At 43.7% G+C, this 24,548-nt stretch overlaps 1 protein-coding gene across 3 annotated transcripts in view; it reads left to right on the forward strand.

The window, feature by feature from the left end:
• Positions 1-24,548, forward strand: part of LIPC (lipase C, hepatic type) — a 169,105-nt gene that overhangs the window by 18,074 nt on the left and 126,483 nt on the right. For 2 of the 3 annotated variants that reach the window (XM_068275517.1, XM_068275518.1), the window contains exon 3: positions 11,051-11,104. The exons of the other annotated variant lie outside the window; for it this stretch is intronic. In XM_068275517.1, coding sequence (XP_068131618.1) covers positions 11,051-11,104 — 54 coding nt within the window. The remainder of the gene's footprint in view (positions 1-11,050; positions 11,105-24,548) is intronic. 3 annotated transcript variants of the gene reach the window in all.

A 24,548-nucleotide genomic window follows, 5' to 3' on the forward strand; every position in this document is an offset into this window, starting at 1 on the left:
ACCCACCCTTTACCCCCCTTAAGGACCAGCGTTGAATTCTGTGATCTGTGCTGGGTGGGCTCTACAGCCCCCAGCACAGATCAGACACCAGGCAGAGAGATCAGATCACCCCCCTTTTTTCCCCACTAGGGGGATGATGTGCTGGGGGGGTCCGATCTCTCCTGCCTGCGTGTGGCTGGCGGGGGGGGGCACCTCAAAGCCCCCCTCCGCTGCAAAATTCGCGCGAGCGGCTGCTTCCTGATTAATTAGCCTGCAGCTGGTCCTGCAGCTGCCACTTTGCCCACGCGCGGTATGAGTGCGCAGTCGGCAAGTGGTTAACATGGAGGCAGAAACGTCTCAGAAATCTAAAAAATGCTGCAGCCCCCAGGTTTGCGTTTGAGGGAAAAACGAACCGCTCTGGTGTGCACCATCCCATTCATTAGCCAAGCGGTTTTCCCCCTGCAAGCATTTAAAAAAACGCTCCAGAACCGCTCTGGTGTGCACCAGCTCTTTGAGTGTTTTTTATCCACCATTGCTCCAGGAAAAATCCAATATGACCGCCGGCTCATATCCCTTCTGCTTCCGGGTTATGAGCTGTTCTGGATGAGCTGTCTAGGCTCTATGAAACTATAGTCAAGCAGGGCTGAAGCTGCAGTCTTTCATCTGTGTGCTTTCAACTTTATTATTCTGGTACGCTGTGTGGCTGCCTGTAGGAAGTGTCTCTCATAGGAATGAAACTGCACAGATAATGATGAGGACAACTGCACAGTGCACACAGATCACACAACAGCCACACTTGTCTGTTGTTTCAGAGCTTCTTTCTCAGCAGAGCAGCCCCTCCCGTGTCATCAAAGCTCTGAGCATGCAAAGCAGGGAAGCTGAGCCAGGAGGGGGCGGGGCTTGGGCTTGAAAACACTTCACAGAAGACGGACTCAGCTATAATGATTCCAGGTTGAACCTAGACTGAATGCTCAGTCGGGGATTCTTATCAGAGCTGATAACAGGCAGATTGAGCAGAGAAGGATGAAACTAAAAGCAGGGTAGGTGTTTACTGTCATGTTCCCACTGATAAATGTAGTAAAATACATGAGGGTGGTTCGTCTCAGGTTCTCTTTAAACATGTAAAAAGAAACATGTTTTTGCAGTAAAAAATGTAAACTCACTACTGTAGTGGATTACAAGTGGCTAGACCCTCGCTGCCTACTGCCCACAGCCTCCCCACACTTGCCCCCTGTCCGTCCTTTCTAATAGTTGGAAACAGGCTGCAGTTAAATCATGAGGTAAGTGCAGCGATGCTGTGCACTTCATCAGGGCCGGTTCAAGTAACAACTGGGTCCTAGGGCAAAATTAGCCTGGGGGCCCCCCAACAGACACCCCCCGAACCAAAAAGCATCATTGGAGGCCCTTTGTTGCAGCCAAATTTCCCTCCTGGGCCCCTGGGCTGGCTGCTGACCCTCCCCCAATCACCTCCCAACTTAACAGACTCTGCAGAGTCCCTGGGGGAGGGACAGCTTGGGGGCCCCTACAGGCTCTGGGGCATTTGCCCATTTTTTCCTATGGTAGCTCTGGCCCTGCACTTCATAGTGGATGGGCCTGGCCTGACTCCTTTTCCAGCAACAGTCATACCTCGGCTCTCAATTGACTGGCAACCAATAGTTAGGGTGTTAGTAGAAAAGTGTGGCAGTGAAGGGGAATGCAATTGGATCCCCCCACCCCCATAATGTGGACTGTGTCACTGCAGGTAGTACATTACTGATTCGGGAGTTGTGTTTAGCTAGCACAGAAAAGGGTAAGACATGTTGTGACAAGGAAGGAAGGTTGTTTACAGTGAGTAGACCTGAGCACCAGTTGAGGAGGGTGAACTAGGACTTTAGACTAGAAAAACTGTGTGATATTAGCTCCATGGAGGATACACAACATCAAAGCAGATGCACAAGATCTGGCATACAAACACATTACAGTTATTTTCATATCCCATTTCCAGGCCCGTAAGCAATTAACTTTTTCTCCTGAGTTTTCTCCTAGGTGAGATTTTCAAACTTGTCAATAAAATGCCTTCTAAACCACCCACAAGCAAAAAAAAAATTCTCAAAATAATCTTGATAGTACTTTGTCTCCTACATTTTTGCTTGTTTCCAGTTATTCTAAAGCAAACATGAACAATTATCTCCTAGGAGTAAACTCAAGAGAAAAAGTTAATTGCATATGGGCCCCAAAATGAGTAGTAGTGTGGAGTAGAAGTAATAGAAAATAGTACTGATAGCAGTTCTACTAGTAGTACTGTCAAATTATTATTAACATGAGTATTGTACTACATATTTAATATGTATCCGCACAAGAACAAAGGACATCTACAGTACTGAGGGCAGAGTCAACTTCTACTGTATATAAATTCAGCAATTTAGAATTTATCACCCAATGTTTGGACTATCTGCAGCGATCCCAGTGACTGTGACTTTGGTGATATAATATCGGCGAACTGTGGCGCAGTGTGTTGACAATGATTCCACTGTATATACTCTAATACAAGTCAACCTCATGTATAAGTCGACTCCAATATTCGACCCGCTTAAGCTGGAATTATTTATTGACTCAGGTATAAGTCTACTCAGCAAAGTTCATGGCTGCACTTGGAGCCCATGAGAGGTTAATGACTGCACTGCATACAGTATTGACGTCATTAACCCCTACTGTCCATTTAGTGCAGCCAATAACTCCTCCAGACCCCCAAGTGCAGCAATTATCCCCCCCCCCCTCCTGCAGCCCAGTATTCCCCCCCCCCCCTGCCCCTTTCCTTGTTAATTGTTGTGGCCAGGACTTTTAGACCTGTTTTCTTGGCATTTACTTTATCAAGAAAGTGTCACTTACCACTGGGTACATTTCTGCAACTGGGAATGTCACTAGCAGTACACACATTACTCAGTATTGCTCCTGACTCGTGTATAAGTCGAGCCCTATACTTTTATTAAGTGAGTCAGACCCAAATTTCTAAACTTATTCTCGAGTATATACAGTGAATAAAATGTCTTGCTCTGAAAATGTTGTATTTTTTTCTTTTTTTCTTTTTGTCAAATTGGCTTTTTGAGTATTTCAACAGGTTCCACTTTACTTATAGAAGCAGTTATGGTAAATGTTTATAACAAGGCATGTCTTGCAAATTTATTTTTATATATATGTTTTGTGAATTCAGAGATGAAAACCATTTTCTGAAGCCAACTAATCCTCTTTAGGCCAGTAAAAAGAGCTGGCAGCAGGTGGATGTTGAGCAGCAATCACTTTCAAGAAACATTATTTCATAGTGTTTGGCAAAGCAAAGAATGCTTGGCATGTGAAATACAAGTGACTATGCATCAGCAATTGCAAGGCATAGATAATGTTTCCCTCTGATAAAATGCCAAAGTATATACATTTTTCTTGGAACATTTCTTAGCCAAGTGATTGCATTTCTTGTGTTTAAAGCTTATTTTTGCATTAAGAAGCAAACAAATACTAAAATGTATTTACCGGTAACTGGCATCCAAAGCACTACCAGACACATTTCAGTAAAATGTACTAAATCCCAAAACAACTCTCAATGTATTCTTAAATTTGTTTAGTGGATACAGTTCTTTCATGGAGTTAAAGTGCAAGTAAAGGTGCAATTACAATCACATTTTTAATGCTTGGTAGTCCGAGATAAACTTTATCTGCAACATCTTAAAGTCAGTGTATTCAAACAAGACGGTTTTTCAAACTGAGGTTAATGTTGAACTAATTAAATATTGTAAAAGGTTATCGTTCAAGCAGGCTGGTTTGAAATAGCACAAGTATACAGCAATCAGTAGATGAAACTGATTCCATACACAGCATTGTTAACCAACTGGTGTATGAAATATACAGTAGAATGGTCATTGAGATGCTATTACAGTAAGGCCCCTTTTACACTTAATCAGTGGCTCTCAGTTATAACTGAAAGAAAACAGAATTTTAAAGTAATGCCCATGTTTTTCTATGGCACAGTTCACACTTAACGCGTTTTGACTGAAATCTTCTTCCCAATGCATTGCTATGGAAAAAACACATACTAACGCACACGAACGCATATGAACGCATACCAACTGATTAAGTGTAAATGGGGCCTAATCTGGCTCACATGCAAATTTAATGCAGGCTGTATGCTGTGTGGGTCAGTAAAATGCATTTCCTGTCAATTTTGTTTGACCCAATTCCAATCTCTCCCTATCATATTAGTGACCTGCAAGTAACTACAGCACTGAATTCATTGTATGAGGCTCTTCTGACAAACTCATGTTACCAATATGGGAGATGTTATTCAATGGAATGAGTATAGGCGTAGAGCCTGAGTGAAAGGCCCAGTTTAGGTCCTTTGAAAAATCAGCTAAATATAGTAACATTCTGTTTGCCAAAAAATGTGTATGGCCATGACAGCATGATCAAAGCATATTTCCAGACACAAACATGAAAGTATACAATGTTCTGTATAGCCATGGTCAAATCCAATAGATATAATTGTCTAATTACATCCCACAATGGTTGAAAAATAATACTGACAAGTCCTACGATGGCGTACGTATGGGTTTGGCAGTGCTCAGCTGGGCCTGGGAGAAGCCAAGAGATGGAAATCCCTGCGGGTGGTAAAGTAGGGGAAAATAACAAATATAGGGCTCGATTCACTATACAGCGCATGTAAGGTAGCTTTGCTTGCACTAATAGCCGTACAAAGCTACATCGTGCCGCACTGTGCGCAAAGCACGGTGCGCTGAAAACGGGGCATATGGTGCCCCTGAAACATCGCACTAGTGCACCCTAAAGGTCGGGCGCACCTCTTGCGACGTTAAACGGGCACCATATGCCCCGTTATCGTTGCATCGCACGACGTTTTTGGCGCACCGTGGTACCACGCACAGTGCAACGTTTTTGCCGCACAAAGTCGTTTGCGCTGCAGTTTGGACGTCGTAACCTTTAAGACATTCAACTGCCATACTGCCGGTTTGTAAATCGAGCCCATAGTCTTCTACAGATTACCTAGCCTGTTCCTCTATGGATGAATTTGGGGTCTGGCTATAGTCGGCACCCGAACAAGGTTCTCCTTGCAGCGCCGTTATAGCTTAAATAAAATTACGGTCTATGCTGGCACCCAAAGCAGGAAGTACCCAGCGCGAAGCTGGCATCAAGAACACCTGTCTCCCTATGGCATGTTCCCTGACTCCAGCGTACAGCTCTTGCAGCCACTGGAAAGAAGGATAGATAAACAGCCCTCCCATCAATTTTTCATCTGTACATTTACCTGGATAACATGGTTTTGCTAAGATTCATACCTTCAGCAGAGGGAAAAACCTGAGCAGGCTTTATCTTCCCACTTTCACCAGGCCTGGAGGCCTAAATAGATGGAATAAAGGAGCAATATACTGACAGAGGCAATCAAAGGTAGTCCCAGGGGCACATGCTCACATGATCGTCTGCCTTCTGTGTGAGCTCCGCTCCTGCCCAGCTTTTCAGGGCTCATAACTCCTTATGGCACGGAATAACCTCTGCATAAACTATTCCTGAACGCTGGTGATGTCCCAGAGATCCAGCAGGACACCAAAAATTCCAATTCTGCCACACAGAAGACCGTACCAGAATTTTTTAACCAGCTGGTGCGAAAAGAGACCGCCATGTTGGGCAGCGCCCAGCAGAAAGAAAAGTGCACACGTGCTCAAAAGGGATCTACAAATGAACCGCAGTCTTCCCATCCCTCTACCACCAATCCTTCCGGTGATAGGAAGGAACTACTATCCGATATCAAGCAGTTCCTGAAGTCCAAGCTCTCGCGGGCAGTAAAAGACAGATCCATGAAATTGGACAGCGAGTAGAAACAAGCATGGAAACTAGATTATCAGCTGCGGAAGCACGGCTTGTAGACTTTAAATACAGAGCCCACCGCTACAATCTTTACATACGGGTCTCCCTGAGTCTTTCACGGCACTGAAAGAAGTAGCCATCAACCTTTTCACCGCCTTGCTGCCGGAGATCGATCCAGAACTTCTACGATTATCGTGTAGTATTACTGAATAACCTTGCACCCTTTCCAACTACCACTGTGCAAATAAAAGTGACTTCTCACCACTTGTGTCTCCAGTCACCAATAAGCAAAACAATATGCTCACCATGGGGCTCCCTGATGAGTCCTATTGGACGAAACGTGTCAGGCGGAGCTTAAGAACGGAGTGTGCAGCAAGCTGGCAGCCATCTATGATTTTACATGCGCATATGATTTTATGACATGTGAGTGCACTTTTCTAACTTTTATATGTTAAATAAACGGTATTACACAATGAGGAGAAGTGTTTAAGCCTAGTGTATGTGGAGTATGGATTGGAGCGATTGGAACATCTGAACTTCAATGAGATATTTATCTGCTGGTCTGTGGTCGGTCAGCCAATCAGTCTGGTGAACATATTGCTTTGCTTATTGGTGACTGAAAAACACATATGGTGAGAAGTCACTTTTATTTGCATGGTGGTAGTTGGAAAGGGTGCAAGGTTATTCCATTATACTACACCATAAGCGATTGTTAGTTTTCCGAGGACATCCTAAACATCGACGTGTGATCTGCAGGAACTGGTTTGATGCATAAAACGTTTGTTGCTGCTCTGTCATCGGTCAGCAATCAAATCTGGTATGCGATTATTTCACATGATATTGGTGGAGCAAGTTTTACGACTGTTGATGTGGATGCATAAAATGCTTATTGCAGGTCTATGGTCAGCATTATGATCTGGTGAGAGATTATTTCACATGATACTGATGGATTGAGCATGTATTGGTTTATGAACAGGAGTCATTGGGCCTGATGCTATTCTAGGTGATAAGTAGCTTGCAGATGTGAGCTACTTATCACCTTGCCATCGCACGAGGATTACCGGAAAATCCTATTGCCAGTTTCACTCGTGCGATGGCCGATCATTAGGGAGCATTGCTCAGGCGAAAGCCTGAGCGATGCTCCCTATTACCGGGCGATGTGGAGCGAGGTTTACCCTGTGGTGCTGTCCATCAGCACCACGGCCTCGCTCCCCACACATGCGCACAACCAGCCGAACATCTTCCGCCACTGCACTAGGGGTCTCCTTTATTAAGAAGACCCCCAGAGCTCCCCTCAGGCCGCCGCTCGTCTCCGCAACCCCCCACATAGCTACAAAGTTAATTGTAAGCAATTTTCTTACCGCCTCTTTACACCCGCCGGCCGCCGCATCTCGACCCAAGTCCCCACTGTGTAATTGCAGTGTACGAGTTACTGTAATTACACTCGCTAATAACAGAGTCCCGGCAAAGCATCTTTGAATCAGCCGCCGGGGCTCCCCATTGGTTCATAGGCTGGACCAATGAAAATGGGGAGCCCCGGCGGCTGATTCAAAGATGCTTTGCCGGGACTCTGTTATTAGTGAGTGTAATTACAGTAACTCATACACTGTAATTACACAGCGGGGACTTGCGGCGAGATACGGCGGCCGGCGGGTGTAAAGCGGCGGTAAGAAAATTGCTTACAATTAACTTTGTAGCTACGTGGGGGGTTGCGGAGACAAGCATCGGCTGGCGGGAAGCTCTGGGGGTCTCCTTATTAAAGGAGACCCCCAGTTGCAGCGGCGATGACGTGCATTAGCATGTTTAGACCTGCTTTTTGCAGGTCTAAGCTAACTCTCATGTCTGCCGGGAAGCATCGCTTCCCGGAGGCATGCAAAGTGTAATAGGATAGGGTGTAAGGAACTTTCTGGGCGATAATATCGCCCAAGCGAGTTCTTTTAGCACCCTGCCTAGGGCTAAATGCAATTGGATCAGGCGACTTTATAGTCGCCTGATTGTCGGACTCTCCAGCGTTTAACGCTGGCAAGTCTGACAATTGCATCAGGCCCATTGAGTTCATAGTGACTTTGGGACTTAACAATTGTTTGGGAGCGCCTGCACATCATTGAATTTAATTTATGACCTAAATAACCTAATTCTCACACTAAACTTTCCCCACCTACTCCTAACACTAACCTCCGCCACCTACTCCTTATACTACCCTCCCCCCACATTCCATACACTGCATAATAACCTAACCCCAGGCACCCAGTAACTTACCCTTCTATTTCACCGATATTTGTGGCACTTGGCTATACTATTCCCAAGCGCCCAATTCTGCTACACCACCATAGCACCATGTGCTTCCGCTACACCGCCACAGCACAATTCCTGAATTTAGCTATATAATAGCCAAACTCTGGAGCCAGTGCCTTAATTGTACATTAAAATAACATTGTGGTAAATTAACAAGTGGCCACCAGCAGCCAACATTCCCTGCTTTCAAAAAACCTCCCAGAGTGATTCACCTTGCCAGTAGTAAAGATGTCGACATCTATGATAAATTTAAACAAGGGTGAGGTGAACAATTTTAATGGGCAAACATTACCTAAATAATTTATAAATGAACATTGTAAGTTCTACACAGTGAAGTTTCTCCTAAAACACATTTTTCTTTACAGTATATTTCATCTATATATTAACACACAGATTAGTTGTTATATAAATCTACACTTAAAATCCATGTGTTGAATATTATTGAAATTCTTTTAGTAATACTGTAAATGTTCTCATTCCTCAGCTTTTAAAGTGTGAACATGGCAGCTAAGGTCGCTGTAACATGAAAAGGGTGCTGGTAGTTCCCTTGTTTACTTGTACTAATGTTGTTTTTCCACATCATTCCAGTCTAGATCAGAAAGTCATCTGACTTTTAAAAATGGCAGAGCTTCATACTGTAAGAAGAAATAGCCATGGGAATATTCGTGCTGCCTGGTTGAAGTCATTATTATGCAAGTATAATGCATTCCCTGAGATTATTACTCTGTTAGAGCCGCTGTCCTTTGGGACCTCTGCACAGTAGCAAAGTCTAAGGAATGCCATATCGAAGTCCGCGCAATATTTAGGCTAATATACCCATGGGCTGGAATTCCAGGCCTTATATTCTATTTCAGAGTTAAGAAATCTCATATTCATTTAACGCTCCCTCTTCTGAAAAGACATGGTTAATTCAGAAAATTTCGAAGTCACAAATATTCACCTCCCTAAATGTCAGGGATAATATGCAATGATGTTCTTCTAAGACTGCAGAGTGTTTACCTTTGGGGCTTGCTGGCACCATTTCCAAATTATTCATGCTTCTACCTACGTCCAATGACAGCGAAATGTGCCTGCTGTTCAGATTCCAGTGGCTGAATGCCCAAACATACTGTAACTTTTAATGTTATTGCAGCAAAATCTCTGTACAAGCAGGTCTTCTGCAGAGTCTTGTGAACATCTTGAAATGAATCAATAAAAGAAAATCGTACTGGCTAGGGAATATTTTACTCAAAGGACAAATGCCTGCAGCAAAACAAGTCATTTACATCACCTGAAATGTTTATTAGAATTAGACATGTAAAAAGATTTTGTATTTTAATTAGTGACGTTAATATCCAGAAAGCTTTTACTAACAGAAAAAGCAAATTAGCCCAAATAAGTATAGCAGTTTATACAGACCAACATGCACAATATGAATAGCGGATTGTGACTAGTACTGTGTTTGCTCTTTCCCCTCTCTAAGAAGCAAGGCAGTGGTACTGTGGTATGTACTTGTATAGCAAATCATGTGAGTACAATCATCGACACAGGTTGTACTTAATCACCCGGGAACATCCCTACTGACCACGAGATTCTGAAAATGTAGATTTAAGGTGGCTACACGAGATCCAGTTTTTAGGTCAATTGAAAGCTCTGTGGTTTCAGCATCAGAAACATATAAAGCACTATGTAACATATATCACTATATATCACATATAAGCACTATGTAACATATCACTGTATGTCACATATATCACTATGTAACCCGTCCCTCACAGTGATGTTTAGCCAAGAATATGATCTTACAAAGCCTTCTCCCAGTGCCCTCTAAGAGACCAAACAAACATTCCACGGAGATGCACCTTGCCAGCAGTAAAGATGTCACCACCTTTGATAAATTTAAGAATGTAAATAAGGTCGAGAAAAGATTTTACAATGGGGAAAATACAATACTAATTAATTTATAAAGTAACATTGTAAAAAGTATGAAATGGAATATATTAACTTATATTCCGTAAAGTTCCTCTTTAAAATGGCGCATACAGAAACATAATTTTTTCATAATTTTTACATAATGTTATGTTACTTAATTTTTTCAAAGCACCAGAGGTGCAACCTCTAGGGATATTAAAAACCTCTAGGCATATTAAAGGACTACTGTAGTGTGGTAGGGGAAAAAAGAGTTGGACTTACCTGGGGCTTCTAATGGTTCCCCACAGACTTCCTGTGCCCGCGCAATCACTCACCAATGCTCCGGTCCCTGCCTCCGGGTCACTTCCAGAATTTGTGACTTTAAAGTCGAAAAACCACTGCGCCTGCGCAGCCATGTCCTCACTCCCGCTGACGTCACTGGGAGTGTACTGCGCAGGCCCAGTACAGTATGCGCATGTGCAGTATGCTCCTGGTGACGCCAGCGGGAGATCGAGGACACGGCCGCGCAGGCGCAGTGGTTTTCCAACTTTAAAGTTGCAATTTCTGGAAGTGAACCGGAGGCAGGGACCGGAGCATCGGTAATATAGAATATACCAGCTCATATTCAATACATATGCTTAGTCTTAAAGAAAAAAATTCAGATCCTATCTTCCATACTATTTGTTTGATATCCATGTAGCCATTATTTATACATGGAAGTCATGTCCATTTATGTTGGCAGAATATTGTCTTGATTGCCTTAAATCGGTATCCATAGGAATTACACTGATTCTGAGGTTAATTGCATTCTGTCAGTGTCTTACCTGCATCTAATCAACTACAGACCCAGAGTGATTCATATGTGTCAGGTTTCAAAGGGATGAGGTGAAAATCGGAATATCACCAGAATATGAAAACCTACAATTACTCTTTAAATACGTAATCCTCACTTTAGGCACACTATGGTTTAATTCTAGGCTTTGCAGTTCTTAGTAGGTAGCACTTTCTCTGTAATCATGACTGCTTCTGATTGTGCTTCCAGGTCAAACCGACAAAGATAATGAAAGAAAGCAGAGGTTCAATTTGCATCCTAAAGGTAATATTTGCATTTGATAATATTGACTGAAAGTTGTCATGTTTTGAAGGAATACTATCAACGCCCAAGTGTTCAAAAATGACAATGTACAAATAATGTCTAAGTAGCTGTGTAAACATTTTCCTACTTTTCATTTTAAATATCAGAGGAAAAAGCTTTAATTTATTGAGAGTAGGATTTAGCTATATTGGGACAAATCAATTGCAGAAGGGGTGTCTGCTTCAATGCACAGCCAGAGTTGCATATCAGACTACAGAGTATTTTTCTCAGAAAGCAAAAACAGTATGAAAAGCTGTGACAAAAGCTGAGAGCTTTCTCTCTCTCGCTTACACAGAGTTACACACAGGGTTAACTGCTTAGCAGCACTTCCCAAACAATTCCTATCTCAATTGAAAAAAATATGTAGATCGATAGTGTTCCAACCACATAACGACCAGCTAACGCCGATAGGCGGCGACTGGTCGTTTGTGGGTATCCATGTTCGAGCGGCCGTTCCATGTCAGTTCACGGAGGGTGTCTCCGTGAACAGCCTGCGAGCCTCCGATCGCGGCCTGCAGGCTAAATGTAAACACGCGAGTAAGAAATCCCCTGTGTTTACATCATACATACGCATATACGCATATATACGCATATACGCAGCAGCGCCGTAAAGGAGATCGGCGATCCCCGGCCTCTGATTGGCCGGGGATCGCCGGCATCTGATAGGCTGAAGCCTATCAGAGGCGGCGCAGGACGGATCGCTGTCCTGTGCCGCCCATAGGAAGGAGGGGAGGGAAGGACAGGGAGGCTGGGAATTGCTGCGGAGGGTGACTTTGAGGAGCCCCCCCCCCCCCCCTTCCCGCTCGGCCACACAGAGCGGCGGCGATCAGACCCCCCCCAGCAGGACATCCCCCTAGTGGGGGAAAAAAGAGAGGAAGTCTGATCGCCCTGCTGCAAACATGCACGATCTGTGCTGCGGGCTGGAGAGCCCACTCAGCACAGATCACAGAAAACAGCCCCGGTCCTTAAGTGGTTAAGCTTTCTTTTTTTTTTTCTATATGAACTTGTATTACAATCTTATTGCCAGTCTGTATTTACTAAAGAAAAACGAATCAAAGACTTCAGGAAACAATATTCACAATCGGCACAAAGGTGCTGATGCAGACAAGTTATCCTATGAGCTATTGCATTTTTTCTTTTCCTCACATTATCTATAAAATAGCTTTTTCAATACTTTTCAAGCAAAAAATGACTCAAAATAATCTGTTCCTAATTAATTTATCTTTGCTATTGCTTTCCTCCTTTTAGTCTCAGTACTTGTTTGCTTGCTGGATTCAGATAAAGAATTTTATACAGTAGGCCAGATAGAAAAAAAGAAAACAAGTTTTGTGTATCAGTGCCAAATTTCTAAAATATGCTTTTAATTCATTTAGAAAAAAATGTTTAAAGGTGAAGCACCATTGAAAGCTAATGAAGCTAATGTATTTATCCTGAAAGCCAACTCTACCGGCACCGACGGGGATCGGCTGATGCCGGATAAGTGTGCTTTCTGGTTGTTTGAGACTCGATGTTAAAAATAGGCCTAGCGATTACAGTACTATACCCCATTCTATATACATACCATAAACTTTGTAATCAATGTTAAAATACAGTAATTGAAAGTATGTTAATCTTGAGGGAGCTGTGAAAGGAAGCAGATTTCGGTGTGCGCTCTTCCCTGTGCTGCACCTGACCTGGTAGCCTCCATAGACACAATGTTGTTATGTCTATGGCAGCGCAGCAGTGTAATGGGGGTGCTGGTGATCACCGGACTCTGAATGACTTTTCCCTCCAAGTTGCAACAACTTTGAGGGGGAATAGTATTTATCGCCACAAGGAATTTGAGCGACGGCAGGGTGAGTCTTCATTCAGCTCACCCTGCACCTTAAAAGATTGGGTGGCGAAGAACCTTGTATGCCTGTGGAACACAGTCTTTAAGCACAGCAAAGGCCACAAACATATTAAGATGTTGCCAAAAGATAGTGCTGCACTTAACCCTTCCCTATTAAGAAAAAGGGTTGTGTCCTATATATGTACACATGTTCACTTCCAGTGGAGCACACTGTCCTTAGATTACTAATCCATCTATTTCATGTAAATGTTGTATACAGCCGTGCTCACTTCTCAATTCCTCCTTTAATCCTATGTCCTGGACTGTATTATGAGAAAACACCTTTAGTCACATCTGAGCCCACAGGTGGTGGACCTTCCCTTGTTTACACTCCCTGGTGGCTAGTGTAGGAGCATGCCTGTCACAAAAGGGTGATAGTTATAGTTTTTAAACAGGCTATACTATATATGGTTTTATGTTTCCCTAAAGGTCTTTTCTCATAATACAGTCCAGGACAGGAATTGAGAAGTGAGGGCAGCTGTATACAACATAAGCCTTGTTGACCTTCATCACCGTGAGTACTGCTGGCGAATTTTTTGCCAGTTGGCTCAGTTTCCGATAACTATGACTCTACTGTACTTATGTGTGACGTCATATGGCAGTCTTTGATATTCCCTTCTATCTGGGACTCCAAGAAGAAGAATGGTATTTGCATAGTATTGGTACATGATATTACATCTCCCCCAGATATTACAAAGCTCAATAATTACTTTCAAAGTCTACCTTTCTCCTTTCCCTAATAGTTTATTTTCAGTATAAAACACACAAGTAAATGACAAGTCCAACTGTCAACGAAAAACATCTTTGTTATGTCATTGTGAGGGGTGAAGATGTGTTAATACAAAAAATAATGTGAGAAGATTAAAAGCCTATCTAAACCCTAAAACAAAAAACACCCAAATGGGCTAGTGCTGGCTAGTACGGATGAGTGGGCGAAATTCAGCTTGTTAACTCACCTTGGTTGCCACCTCTGGCCCCAGCACTCCAGGCCCCTCTACAGCTGAATTTCGCTTTTGCCTGCTCATCCATAATGGCTAGTACTCAACACCCTATAAGTCTTACACTCCGCATCCCATAATTTCCATAGGAAGGAAGTGTGAGGACTGACTGATTTTCTATACAGTGCCAATCATCTGTACTGCAGCCCCTACCTTGGAACCTCTTCTATTTCCCTTGAGTCTTGCTGTGATCCTTGTTCCCATAGCCACCTAACATTAGTGCACAGGTGTCGAACTCCAGGTCTGGAGGGCCAGATCCATGCCAGATGGACCACACCTTTTCTGATTCAGACCCATCAATTAATTTGAGCTGTGTCAAAAATGTGTGAGGACCTCGGCCCTCGAAGGACCGGTTTGACATCCCTGCATTAGTGTATGATAGCCAAAATGCACAAAGAGGAAGCAGACATAGCCATGCTATAGTCCTGACTGTAGGGTAAACAGTCACTACTGCTGTGAAGATCAATCTTCAACTTCCCCATCTGTGTAAAGACTATGCTGGGGAGAGGGTGGTCATACTTACAGGGTGCTTTGTACTGTCTGTCAATTTGTGTCTTTGTTGAAGACATTTTAATGCTTAACTAATGGCTTCTCCAGAAGCAAGCTTTGGAAATAATTTTTATTTCTGATTCTCAGCCCAATGTGATGAAGAATCTCCATAAGAAAATAAACTGTATTTACATTTCACCGTATCACTTACAACTTTTTTTGTCTCTCTTCTACTACAATTCCTAGCATAATAGCATAAACTACTTATAGCAGTTTGCCATTCAAGGGAGCATTGCTCCATTTACAGCATCTATGGGAAGATCTATGCAACTGAACTGACATAAAAGAATTTTCATAGGACAGCACAACCATTTGCCATTTGAGACTGCATTATCTGTGAATGTTTACATTTCATGGCCACCTTGTGAATGGCCCTCTTTTGTCTGGCAGGGCTGGGTCCCTGGTTCAAATGCCAGCCAGGTCACAGAGTTTGTATGTTCTCCCTATGTCTAAGTCAGTTTCCTCTGTACACTCTGGTTTCCACCCACATCCTAAAAACTTACAAATTGTACTCCACACCCCCCAAATTGGCCCTAGACTGAGCTATGACTAAGGAGCCATAAGTATGTTCCGATACGCGTGAGCTGTATTGCTGTTTGTCCACAATGCCTCCATAAAAATTGGACTTTTATCCTGAGATTGGTGCAGTGGAATTCTTATCTACTACAATGGACATATGACTTTGGTAGGGATTAGAAGTGAGCCCCCCTGAGGGACAGTTATTGACAGACAATATAGTCTGTAAAGTGCCGCAGAAGAAGTCAGTGCTATATAAATACTAAATAATAATAATTTCAGATCACAAGAAATTAGAGAATTATGATTTCTTCATGGATGTATAGAGATCAGATGTTGAACAAAGTTAGTAAAAGCTAACTACCACTATAGTTCATACATAACATAGCATGGGAAGGTAATTGAGCTGCTTGTGTGGGCATCCTTGGAAAGCTTTCTTTGCATTTGATTGTACATTGCTTTCATCTGCAAGTTCCAAATGATGATGGTGTTTTTTCATGATACTTTAACCTCTTGAACTTAAGATATGTGAATGCTTTTCAGTCAATTATTCCCTGTGTTTTCAGTTTGCCATTTTGCGGAGTTCTTGCCTCCGACCTGTAGGTGTCACTGCTACATTGTCTAGACTGTTGTCTATATTAGGATCCTTCCTAGTCCCTGAGTTGTTGTTAATCATAGCTTGGCTTGGAAAGTGTTCATTATATCAGTTCAGGGCTTCATCACTACAATACACAATAGGTTGATGTTGAGGGTGTCTTCTATCTCAGCAGAAGCCTACACCTTTTCTAATAATGACACCCTGAAAAACCTACAAAGCCCTTTACTGCATGGATTCATATATCTGGGAATTACATACTTTCTGCCACTGCCAGTCAGGAGGCGTTATCTACAGACAGAAAATGTGCTTTATTTATTCACTGCCAGGGAGCAGGACAGCATATTCTCTATACACTCTCAATAGGAGATGATACTTATGACGCAGCTCTTCCTGTACTGAGAAAAACTTTTTGTGCTAAAAGTGAACACAGTGGCAATTATTATACATTTCGACAGTGTGGAAAATGGATTGCAAATGTACCAAATAGTGTGTAGCAGCATTAAGAGAAATGGTGACTTCCTGTAAATTCAGTGATATAACAGATGAAATGCTGCAAAATCAGCTAGTGGCCTGGTATTAGAGAAATATTGTTCCTAGAATATGAGTTCACTGTGACAAAGGTTATGACAATCACAGGTCATCTGCTCTGGCAAAGGCAGAAACACTCAGTTAGGGGACTGCTGACAATACACAGCCTGTGGAACCAGCATCTCGCTGCAATGGCACATTCTCAAGATAAATACAAAGTTAAAGAGAAACTCCAACCAAGAATTGAACTTTTTCCCAATCAGTAGCTGATACCCCACTTTACATGAGAAAGACAATGATTTTCACAAACAGACCATCAGGGGGCGCTGTGTGACTGATTTTGTGCTGAAACCCCTCCCACAAGAGGCTCTGAATACCGCGGTACTGCTGGCAAACTGCCACAATGTAACAATGTTCAGAGACAGGAAATAGCTGTTATTAGCTATCTGTAACAGACAGAGCAGCTAGAAACAGCTAAATAACCTGCCCACAGTAACAATGTCACCATGTAATAAATGTCAGAATGTGAATCTGGGAGAGGAAAGATTTTACAATGAGCAAACACTGACTAAATCATTTATACATAATTATGGTAAAAAATGAAGCACTTTTTTTACTACATTATTTTCACTGGAGTTCCTCTTTAAAAGAAAGGACTCACTTATGCTGCAATGCAGAGCTGTACATCCACAGAACAAAGCCTGCTTCTGGTGTGGTACAACAAAACACTTTACAAACTATGCAGTGGTGTAACAATAGGGGGTGCAGAGGTTGTGACTGCACCAGGGCCAGAGAGGCCCTCCGTCAACCGCAGTATTAGCTCTTTATTGGTCCTGTGCTGGTTATAATCACTTCTATAGATGCTTTGAATAGTGGTAATCCTTAAACTGTTCCCCATCCCCTTCTTGCACCTCTGACACTGGATGCTCTATGCAGGCTTTGGTGCGCTGTATCAATTGTTATGTATAGAGCGATTGCGGGGGCCCTATTGTAAAACTTGCACCAGGACCCACAGCTCATTAGCTACACCACTAAAGCTATGCTGCATTCCTTATAGTGGCTGAATGGAGTAAAGTGGCTGAATGGAGTAATGGTTAAGGGCTCTGCCTCTGACACAGGAGACCAGGGTTCGAATCTCGGCTCTGCCTGTTCAGTAAGCCAGCACCTATTCAGTAGGAGACCTTGGGCCAGTCTCCCTAACACTGCTACTGCCTATAGAGCGCGTCCTAGTGGCTGCAGCTCTGGCGCTTGAGTCCGCCAGGAGAAAAGCGTGATATAAGTGTTCTGTGTGTGTTTGTTTGTTTGTTATTCTTTGCAAATTATGCACTAGGATATAACTGCAAGATATGTGAATATTTTGATAAAACCTGTTGTGGTTCTCCTGCTATTGATGATGTCTATGAAGTAACTGCACCAGAGCCAACTTTCATTCTGTACCCATAGTCTGCACAGTATCACAAAATCTGTTGCAAAATCTGCTGTGTTGGTTTCATGGGAGCTGCCATATTGCTTTCTGCAAAGCGTGTGAACTTTGTTTGTGAACGGAACTCACCTATACTTTTTAGTTCAGCTTCATACTTTGAAGTGTTAGAATATTTAACAAGTTTACAGTGTAACTGAGTAATGATGAGTAATGCAGTATGCCTGCAAACTTTCATCTTGCAGCATAAATTTGCATATTGCATGCAAATTTATTAAAGAGGTATTCTTTGGGTGTAACTTATTGCCTCCTCTTTATAAGGCACTCATCTGCATTCCTTGACCTCCAGAAAGCAATGTTTTACAGTAAAAACCATAAGTATCTTTTCTGTATCTTAAAAGAATGTCTTAAATAAGTAATGCAATGCCTTTTACATTATTGATCAGAACCCCACTTTGAGACATTTTAACTACACCTAAGTAGAGGTATACAAATAATTTAAATGCTATTGTATACCCGCTAGATTCTGGTGCCTTTATTAGACTTTTGGTTGGCATTTGCAAAGCTAGAAAAGCATATGTTCCAATGTGCAAATAATGAGCACTATGACTTTGCAGGGTGTTGGCTGGGTGGAGTTTGCATGTTCTCACCATGTTTGTATGGTCTTATTCCCGGTGTGTTTCTCTCCTCCCACCCAAAAACGTACTGCAAGCTTAACTGACTTTAGACCAAACTGCCATCACTGCATGTGTGCCTGAGTGAAACATTAGATTGTAAATTCCTTCAAAAGATGAGGACACCAGGTTTTGTGTGCTCTGTGTATTGGACTGCACAGGATATGGGTGCTGTAGAAGTATGTGAAGTAATATCTCAACCTAAGGCCTGGTGCCCACTAGAGTGCTTTCAGCTGTGCTTTGGGATTGCCGACAATCGCCAACGATCCTAAAAAGGGCTACACTGATGAAAGTCAATGGTGGTCAAACTACACCTATGATCTGGGCCTGATTTCTGGAAAGGCCACAAAGACCATGGCCTTGGGAGCTGAAAGAAGCAGAAGGGTGGCAGGACTTGGGAGAGATAAGAGGCCACATGTCAAAGTATTATTATTTATTGTATTTATTTGTATTTGTATTTGAAGTAAATCATCTCTCCTGGTCTGAAGCCACCCTGCTTTGCTGTACAAACAGCCTGAATTTCAAAACCTCATACATCTTCCTTATTTCCTGGTGTTGCTCTGCTACATCTGCTGTGTCATAATGATTCCAGAACATATAAGCTTCAATGATTAGTGCCAATGTGCCAGGGTTGTAGAAAGCAGAACTCTTGAATAAGATGTTTTCCTGCACAGCGCAGCTTAAACAGAAAGAGAGAAGATTTTTCACTTATAAAGAAATGTATGGCAGCATCCTCTATCCTCAAGGTTAACCCGTTGCTGGCTCATTTTAAAGGTAGAGTATTGTATCGTCTCCAAGCGAGCTCCATACAAACGCTGCCACAGAGTTAGGAGAGCTGGGGCCCAGGTCCGACTCAAAAGAAAAGGACTTCGCACTCCCGTCCCTGCCATCCTACTTGTAAACGTCTGCTCACTCCCCAACAAAATGGACGAACTGCTCCTCCTACTCGGTAGCAAACCCCAGATCAGCAAGAACACCCCTGTTCTCTGTTTCACTGAGACCTGGCTGTGCGACAGTACCCCCGACAACTCTCTACATGTACCAGGCTACAACCTCCTACGAGCAGACCGTGACGCAGTCCTCTCCGGGACAATGAGAGGTGGTGGTACCTGCTTTTACATCAACACCTCCTGGTGCTCCAACATCACCCTCTCAACAAGACCTGCACCCCAGATGTTGAGTTTCTGGCCATAAACTGCAGGCCTAAATACTCCCCCAGGGAGTTCTCTTCCCTTGTGCTCGTTGGCTCGTTGGGGTCTACATCTCTCTCGACGCATGCTCCAAGACTGCGCTGCAAGCCCTCAGCGACTGTATCTCGCAGTGAGAAACATCCCTCCCGGAGGCTCTGTTCATCATCCTGGGCGACTTTAACAAAGCGAACCTACGTCAGGAGATGCCCCGCTACAAGCAGCACATAACCTGTCCCACCAGAAACCGTAACACCCTGGACCACTGCTACACGGTCCATAAGAGTAAATATAAGGCCACCCAAGGTGCCCCTCTAGGAAACTCCGACCATAACACGATCCACCTGATCCCCACTTATAGGAGGCTCCTGGAGACCTCTAAACCCACCGTCAAAACCATCAAAAAATGGACAGCAGAGGCAAAACTAGAACTCCAGGCTTGCTTTGATACCACCGACTGGTCAACCATGGAGGCATCCTCCCTCGATGAATGGGCCGAGAATGTCACCTCCTACATCAGCTTCTGCGAAGAAGCATGTATTCCATCCAAGACCTTCAGGGTCTTCCCCAACAATAAGCCTTGGTTCAACGACAAGCTCCGCCGACTTCTGAAATGCAAGGCGGTAGCGCGCAAGTCTGGCTCCCCTGATAAATACAGAGAGGCCAGGTATGCCCTGAAGAAAACTGCGAGCAGCAAAGAGGGCCTACTCCGACAAACTGGGGCTCTACCTCCAATCAAACAATACTCGGGAGGTATGGAAGGGCATGAGAGCAGCCACGAACTTCAAACCCGTAGCTCAACTTGCGACCCCGAGCCTTCGGCTGGCAGAGGAGCTAAATGAGTTCTACTGCAGGTTCGAGCGGGAACCAAACCAGCATGTGGTCCAAACAGCAACGGCCAAGGTGACCCCCCTCTGGAGTGAACTCGGCGCCCCATCTCCTGTCGCTGTCCATGAACCAGAGGTACTCCGGCACCTTTGTAATCTGAATCCCAGGAAGTCCTCTGGCCCAGATGGAGTGTCTTCGATCTGCCTGAGAACCTGTGCCGATCAGCTAGCCCCTGTGCTCACCTCCTTATTCGAGCGGTCATTATCGGACGGTACTGTCCCCCCGTGTTTTAAGCGGTCCGTAATTATACCAGTCCCCAAAAAATCCGACAGCACTGAGCATAACAACTGTGGCCCTAACCTCCAACGTTATGAAGCTCCTTGAACGGCTCGTCCTTGCCTATCTGAAGAAGCAAACGGACGCCCACCTCGACCAGCTCCAATTTGCTTATAGGGCAAATAGATCCGTGGAGGACGCCATCAATGCCAGCCTGGCATACATCACTGAGCACCTAGACAACCCTGCCTCCTACGCCAGGATCATGTTCCTAGATTTCAACTCAGCGTTCAACACGATCTGCCCAGACATCCTGCTCACAAATCTGACGCGGCTCGGAGTAGATCCCTCCCTTCAAGCATGGATCAAGGACTTCCTGATAAACAGAACGCAACAGGTAAAACTCGGCAACTGCTACTCCAGCATCAGAACCACCAACACAGGGGCTCCACAAGGCTGTGTATTGTCACCACTATTGTTCTCCCTATACACCAACAATTGCATGTCATCCGCGAACTCTGTGAAAACCATCAAATTTGCAGATGACACCACCATCATCGGCCGAATTGGTAGGACCGGAGAGCATGAGTACCGCAGTGAATTAGAAAGAGTCTGCAACTGGTGCAGAGACAACAACCTTGTACTCAACGCTACTAACATTGAACTAGTCATGGACTTCAGGAAGAATCCTCCCCCCCTCCCACCTGTCCTCATTGAGGTTACCGAAGTCTCTAGGGTGACATCTGTGCGGTTCCTTGGCACGACTCTTTCCAACAACCTGAAGTAGGGGCAGAACACCACCAACATTCAGAAGAAATCTCAGCAGAGGTTGTTCTTCTTGCGCCAACTAAAGAGATTTGGCATGCCCAAGAAGCTGCTGGCCAGCTTTTATACTGCCACCATAGAATCCATCCTCTGCTCTTCAATCATTGTATGGTACATGGGTGCAACGGCCAGTGAAAAATACAAACTACAGAGAGTCATAACTCATGCAGAGAGGATCATCGGGTCTCCTCTTCCACCTCTTGATCTCCTCCACTCCGCTAGGATGATGAAGAGGGCCACTGTGATCTCCCGTGACCCCTCCAACCCAGGCAGACGCTACTTCAAGCTCCTCCCATTGGGCCGCCGCTACAGGACTATACCATGCAAAACCTCCAGACGCAAGAACACCTTCTTCCCCCAAGCGGTTCGGCTGCTGAACTCTAACCTCCCCCCTTTAGGCCCGCCTTCTGGCATGCCCTAGCGGGGCCTTCCAGACAGTTCTCACTGCGGTCCGCCCTGGTTCTCACTGCCCTGGGCAGTATGGGGGCCACCATCATCATCATCATTACTACTATTATTGTCATGACTGTTATTAGTATTGGGCTGTTCCTGCATGACAGGAAGAACACTAACTGATGCCCGGGGTCTGTTACTAACGAGGGTCAGACCTATACCATTACTGTAATTCCAACTGTTTGTGTTGTGTTGTACGTCTTGTCTTCCAATACTATGCCTATGCCATGTGTACCACAAATAATTCCGAGTACAGCTCTGCTGTACTTGGCAAAATAAAACTGATTCTGATTCTGATTCTGTACCATGTAAGCTATCAGTAAAATAATCGAGTCTAAAGAAGGCATAACAATAAAAGCAGCATTTCAATAAGCATGGGTGCATCTTTTTTCCAAACTCAATAGCCTTGCTAATTTCCATTGTTATCTAGTCAGCAACAGTGGTTTGGCATGGGATTGTGACTGAACAGACCATGTTAATAGATACACAGAAGACAGATTAACTGTTCATTTACAAAAAAAGAAAAGATATCTGCTTGCTGAAAAGAATCTATACGGTAGTTCAGTCCCATATGGAGGGTAATGTGTTTCAGTTTTCCTATCAGCTAGTTGATTCCTTTTGATAGCTGAGCAACAAGTCTCTGATTACAGTAGAACAGAGAGGGAGATGAAGGCTGCTCTGCTACTTCACTACTGAGGGACTCACTGCTCTGACAGGAAATACAATCATTTGTCAGCTGAGAGGAAACATACACACGTCAGAAATCAGATCGGACCTGTTGGAAATTATTGATTTGACATATCGAACTGACAGGAAATTGCATTGTGTACCAGCAGTGATCGCTTGTCAGGGTGTTGGACAGAATGATATTGGGTCGGGGGTGTGCAGTTAGTGCCAGCGGGCCTGGGTGCTGATAAGTATAAATCCGGCCCTGCTCATGATTGTTATTTGGCTAAATTGCATTGCAGGTCCTGCAGCATTTTTGCAATGATTGCATTCCAATGTAAAAGATAGGAGTGCTGCAAAATCGCTTTTCAATAGCAATTTTGTATGTGATTTTAATGTTTAAACTACTCTTTGGACTCCTGAGGTCCAGCTCCTGGCATGTAGCCCCGCCCCCTAGCACAAGAGGCCATCGGTGCTCATGTTTTTGGATGACCTCATGTGCTAGCAGCGAAGCAATGTGCCAGCGGTAATGAACCTTGGCAGATCCAGTAGTTGTTTTTAACTTAATTTACACAGGATACTGGGGGAAAAACACAAATCAGAAGCGATGTACGATTGTTGGCAGTAGACCGTACAGAACTTCTGATTGCCATAAAAATTGAGCCGTAAAACACATTGGGGATTGCTGCACAAAGCGCTTGTGCGTTTTCAAGGGTAGGAGCAATCCCCAGTGAGCCCGATAGTTCTAGAGAAAACACCTTGTGCGCCTTCACTTTGCAGCTCACCGCGATTGTAGTATTAGGCTTTGGATCTCTCTCAGTTTTTTGCATTGTTATCCGTTTTCCTGTAAATCGCTTAGTTTCCTTAGTTTTGGTCATCTAAATCTTCTAACTGAACATGAAGTGTGTGATCTCCATTTGCATTTATTCCACAAATTCCAGCTTCCAGATTCCCCAGTGCCCCACCTTCCATCTGTTGCTGCACAGAATCCTTTCCATTCTCACATCTCTGTGTCTGTCTCTTCCCGGACACACACAGAAGTGATTAAAAGTGTGATCCTGTTATTGGGATTTGCTATACTTTGAAGGCAAAGCTTAGAGCAAGAACAGCTGCTAGCTAAATGGCACAATCTCTGGGCTGCTGTTTGTACCAAGACATCCGTCTCTCTTTAGACTTCTTGTCTGGACAGATTTGGTCTGACAATACAAATTACATTCAATTTCCTTTTTATTTTCCTAGTGTGTTAAAGGAGGCTTCAGAGACCTATCGTACAATGAAATTCCATCTGTTAAAGGAATCGAGAGAATTACTGTTGCATTATATGGAGAGAATGTAACTATATAATACTTATTCTTAAGGACCCCAGCGTATATTGTTTTCTTGTGTGTTTTTGACCCTGTGGAGCAAGAAGAAGCATGTTAACCAATTTACATTTTATTTCAATCGGTTTGAAATCGAGATGGGATTAGTAACAGTTAGTCCTGGGAAAGGAGCCTCTCCGGTCATCAATCATAATGCTTCTTACCTGTAAGTAATTGCTCTTCATAGAAAAACTCCAGCACTACAGGGAAATAGGTCTACAATGGAGAAAATGGCTGAAGTCAAGTTTATTTGGAAGAGCACAAATTAAAGAATAGAAGATATTAAGTGTACGTTATTTCTAAAACAGTTAATGCAAAAGCATTCAAACATACTCAGTGATAGAAATGTAGAAATTATGCTAGAACCAGTATCTCGGTGCCACAACATGTCATTATAACTGATGACAGCAGTGTCATAACACATCTCCATGTCAGGTAATTGCAAATGTCAGATCATGTGACCTTACTCAGAGGATAGCACCATCAGTAGATATCAATATGTCAATGTAACGATCAGCTCAGCTGTCTGCACGGGCAGACAGCCGTTTGTCCATTCTTTAAGTCTGAGGGCTGCAGGTCTCTGGAAAAGAGACCTGTCTTCACTTTGCAAGTTTCCGACCTGCTCTGCTGCTGAGGAATTTGCATATACTTGTTAT

Source organism: Hyperolius riggenbachi, chromosome 3 (assembly GCF_040937935.1).
Source record: "Hyperolius riggenbachi isolate aHypRig1 chromosome 3, aHypRig1.pri, whole genome shotgun sequence".
In the NCBI taxonomy this organism is placed as follows: Eukaryota; Metazoa; Chordata; class Amphibia; order Anura; family Hyperoliidae; genus Hyperolius; species Hyperolius riggenbachi.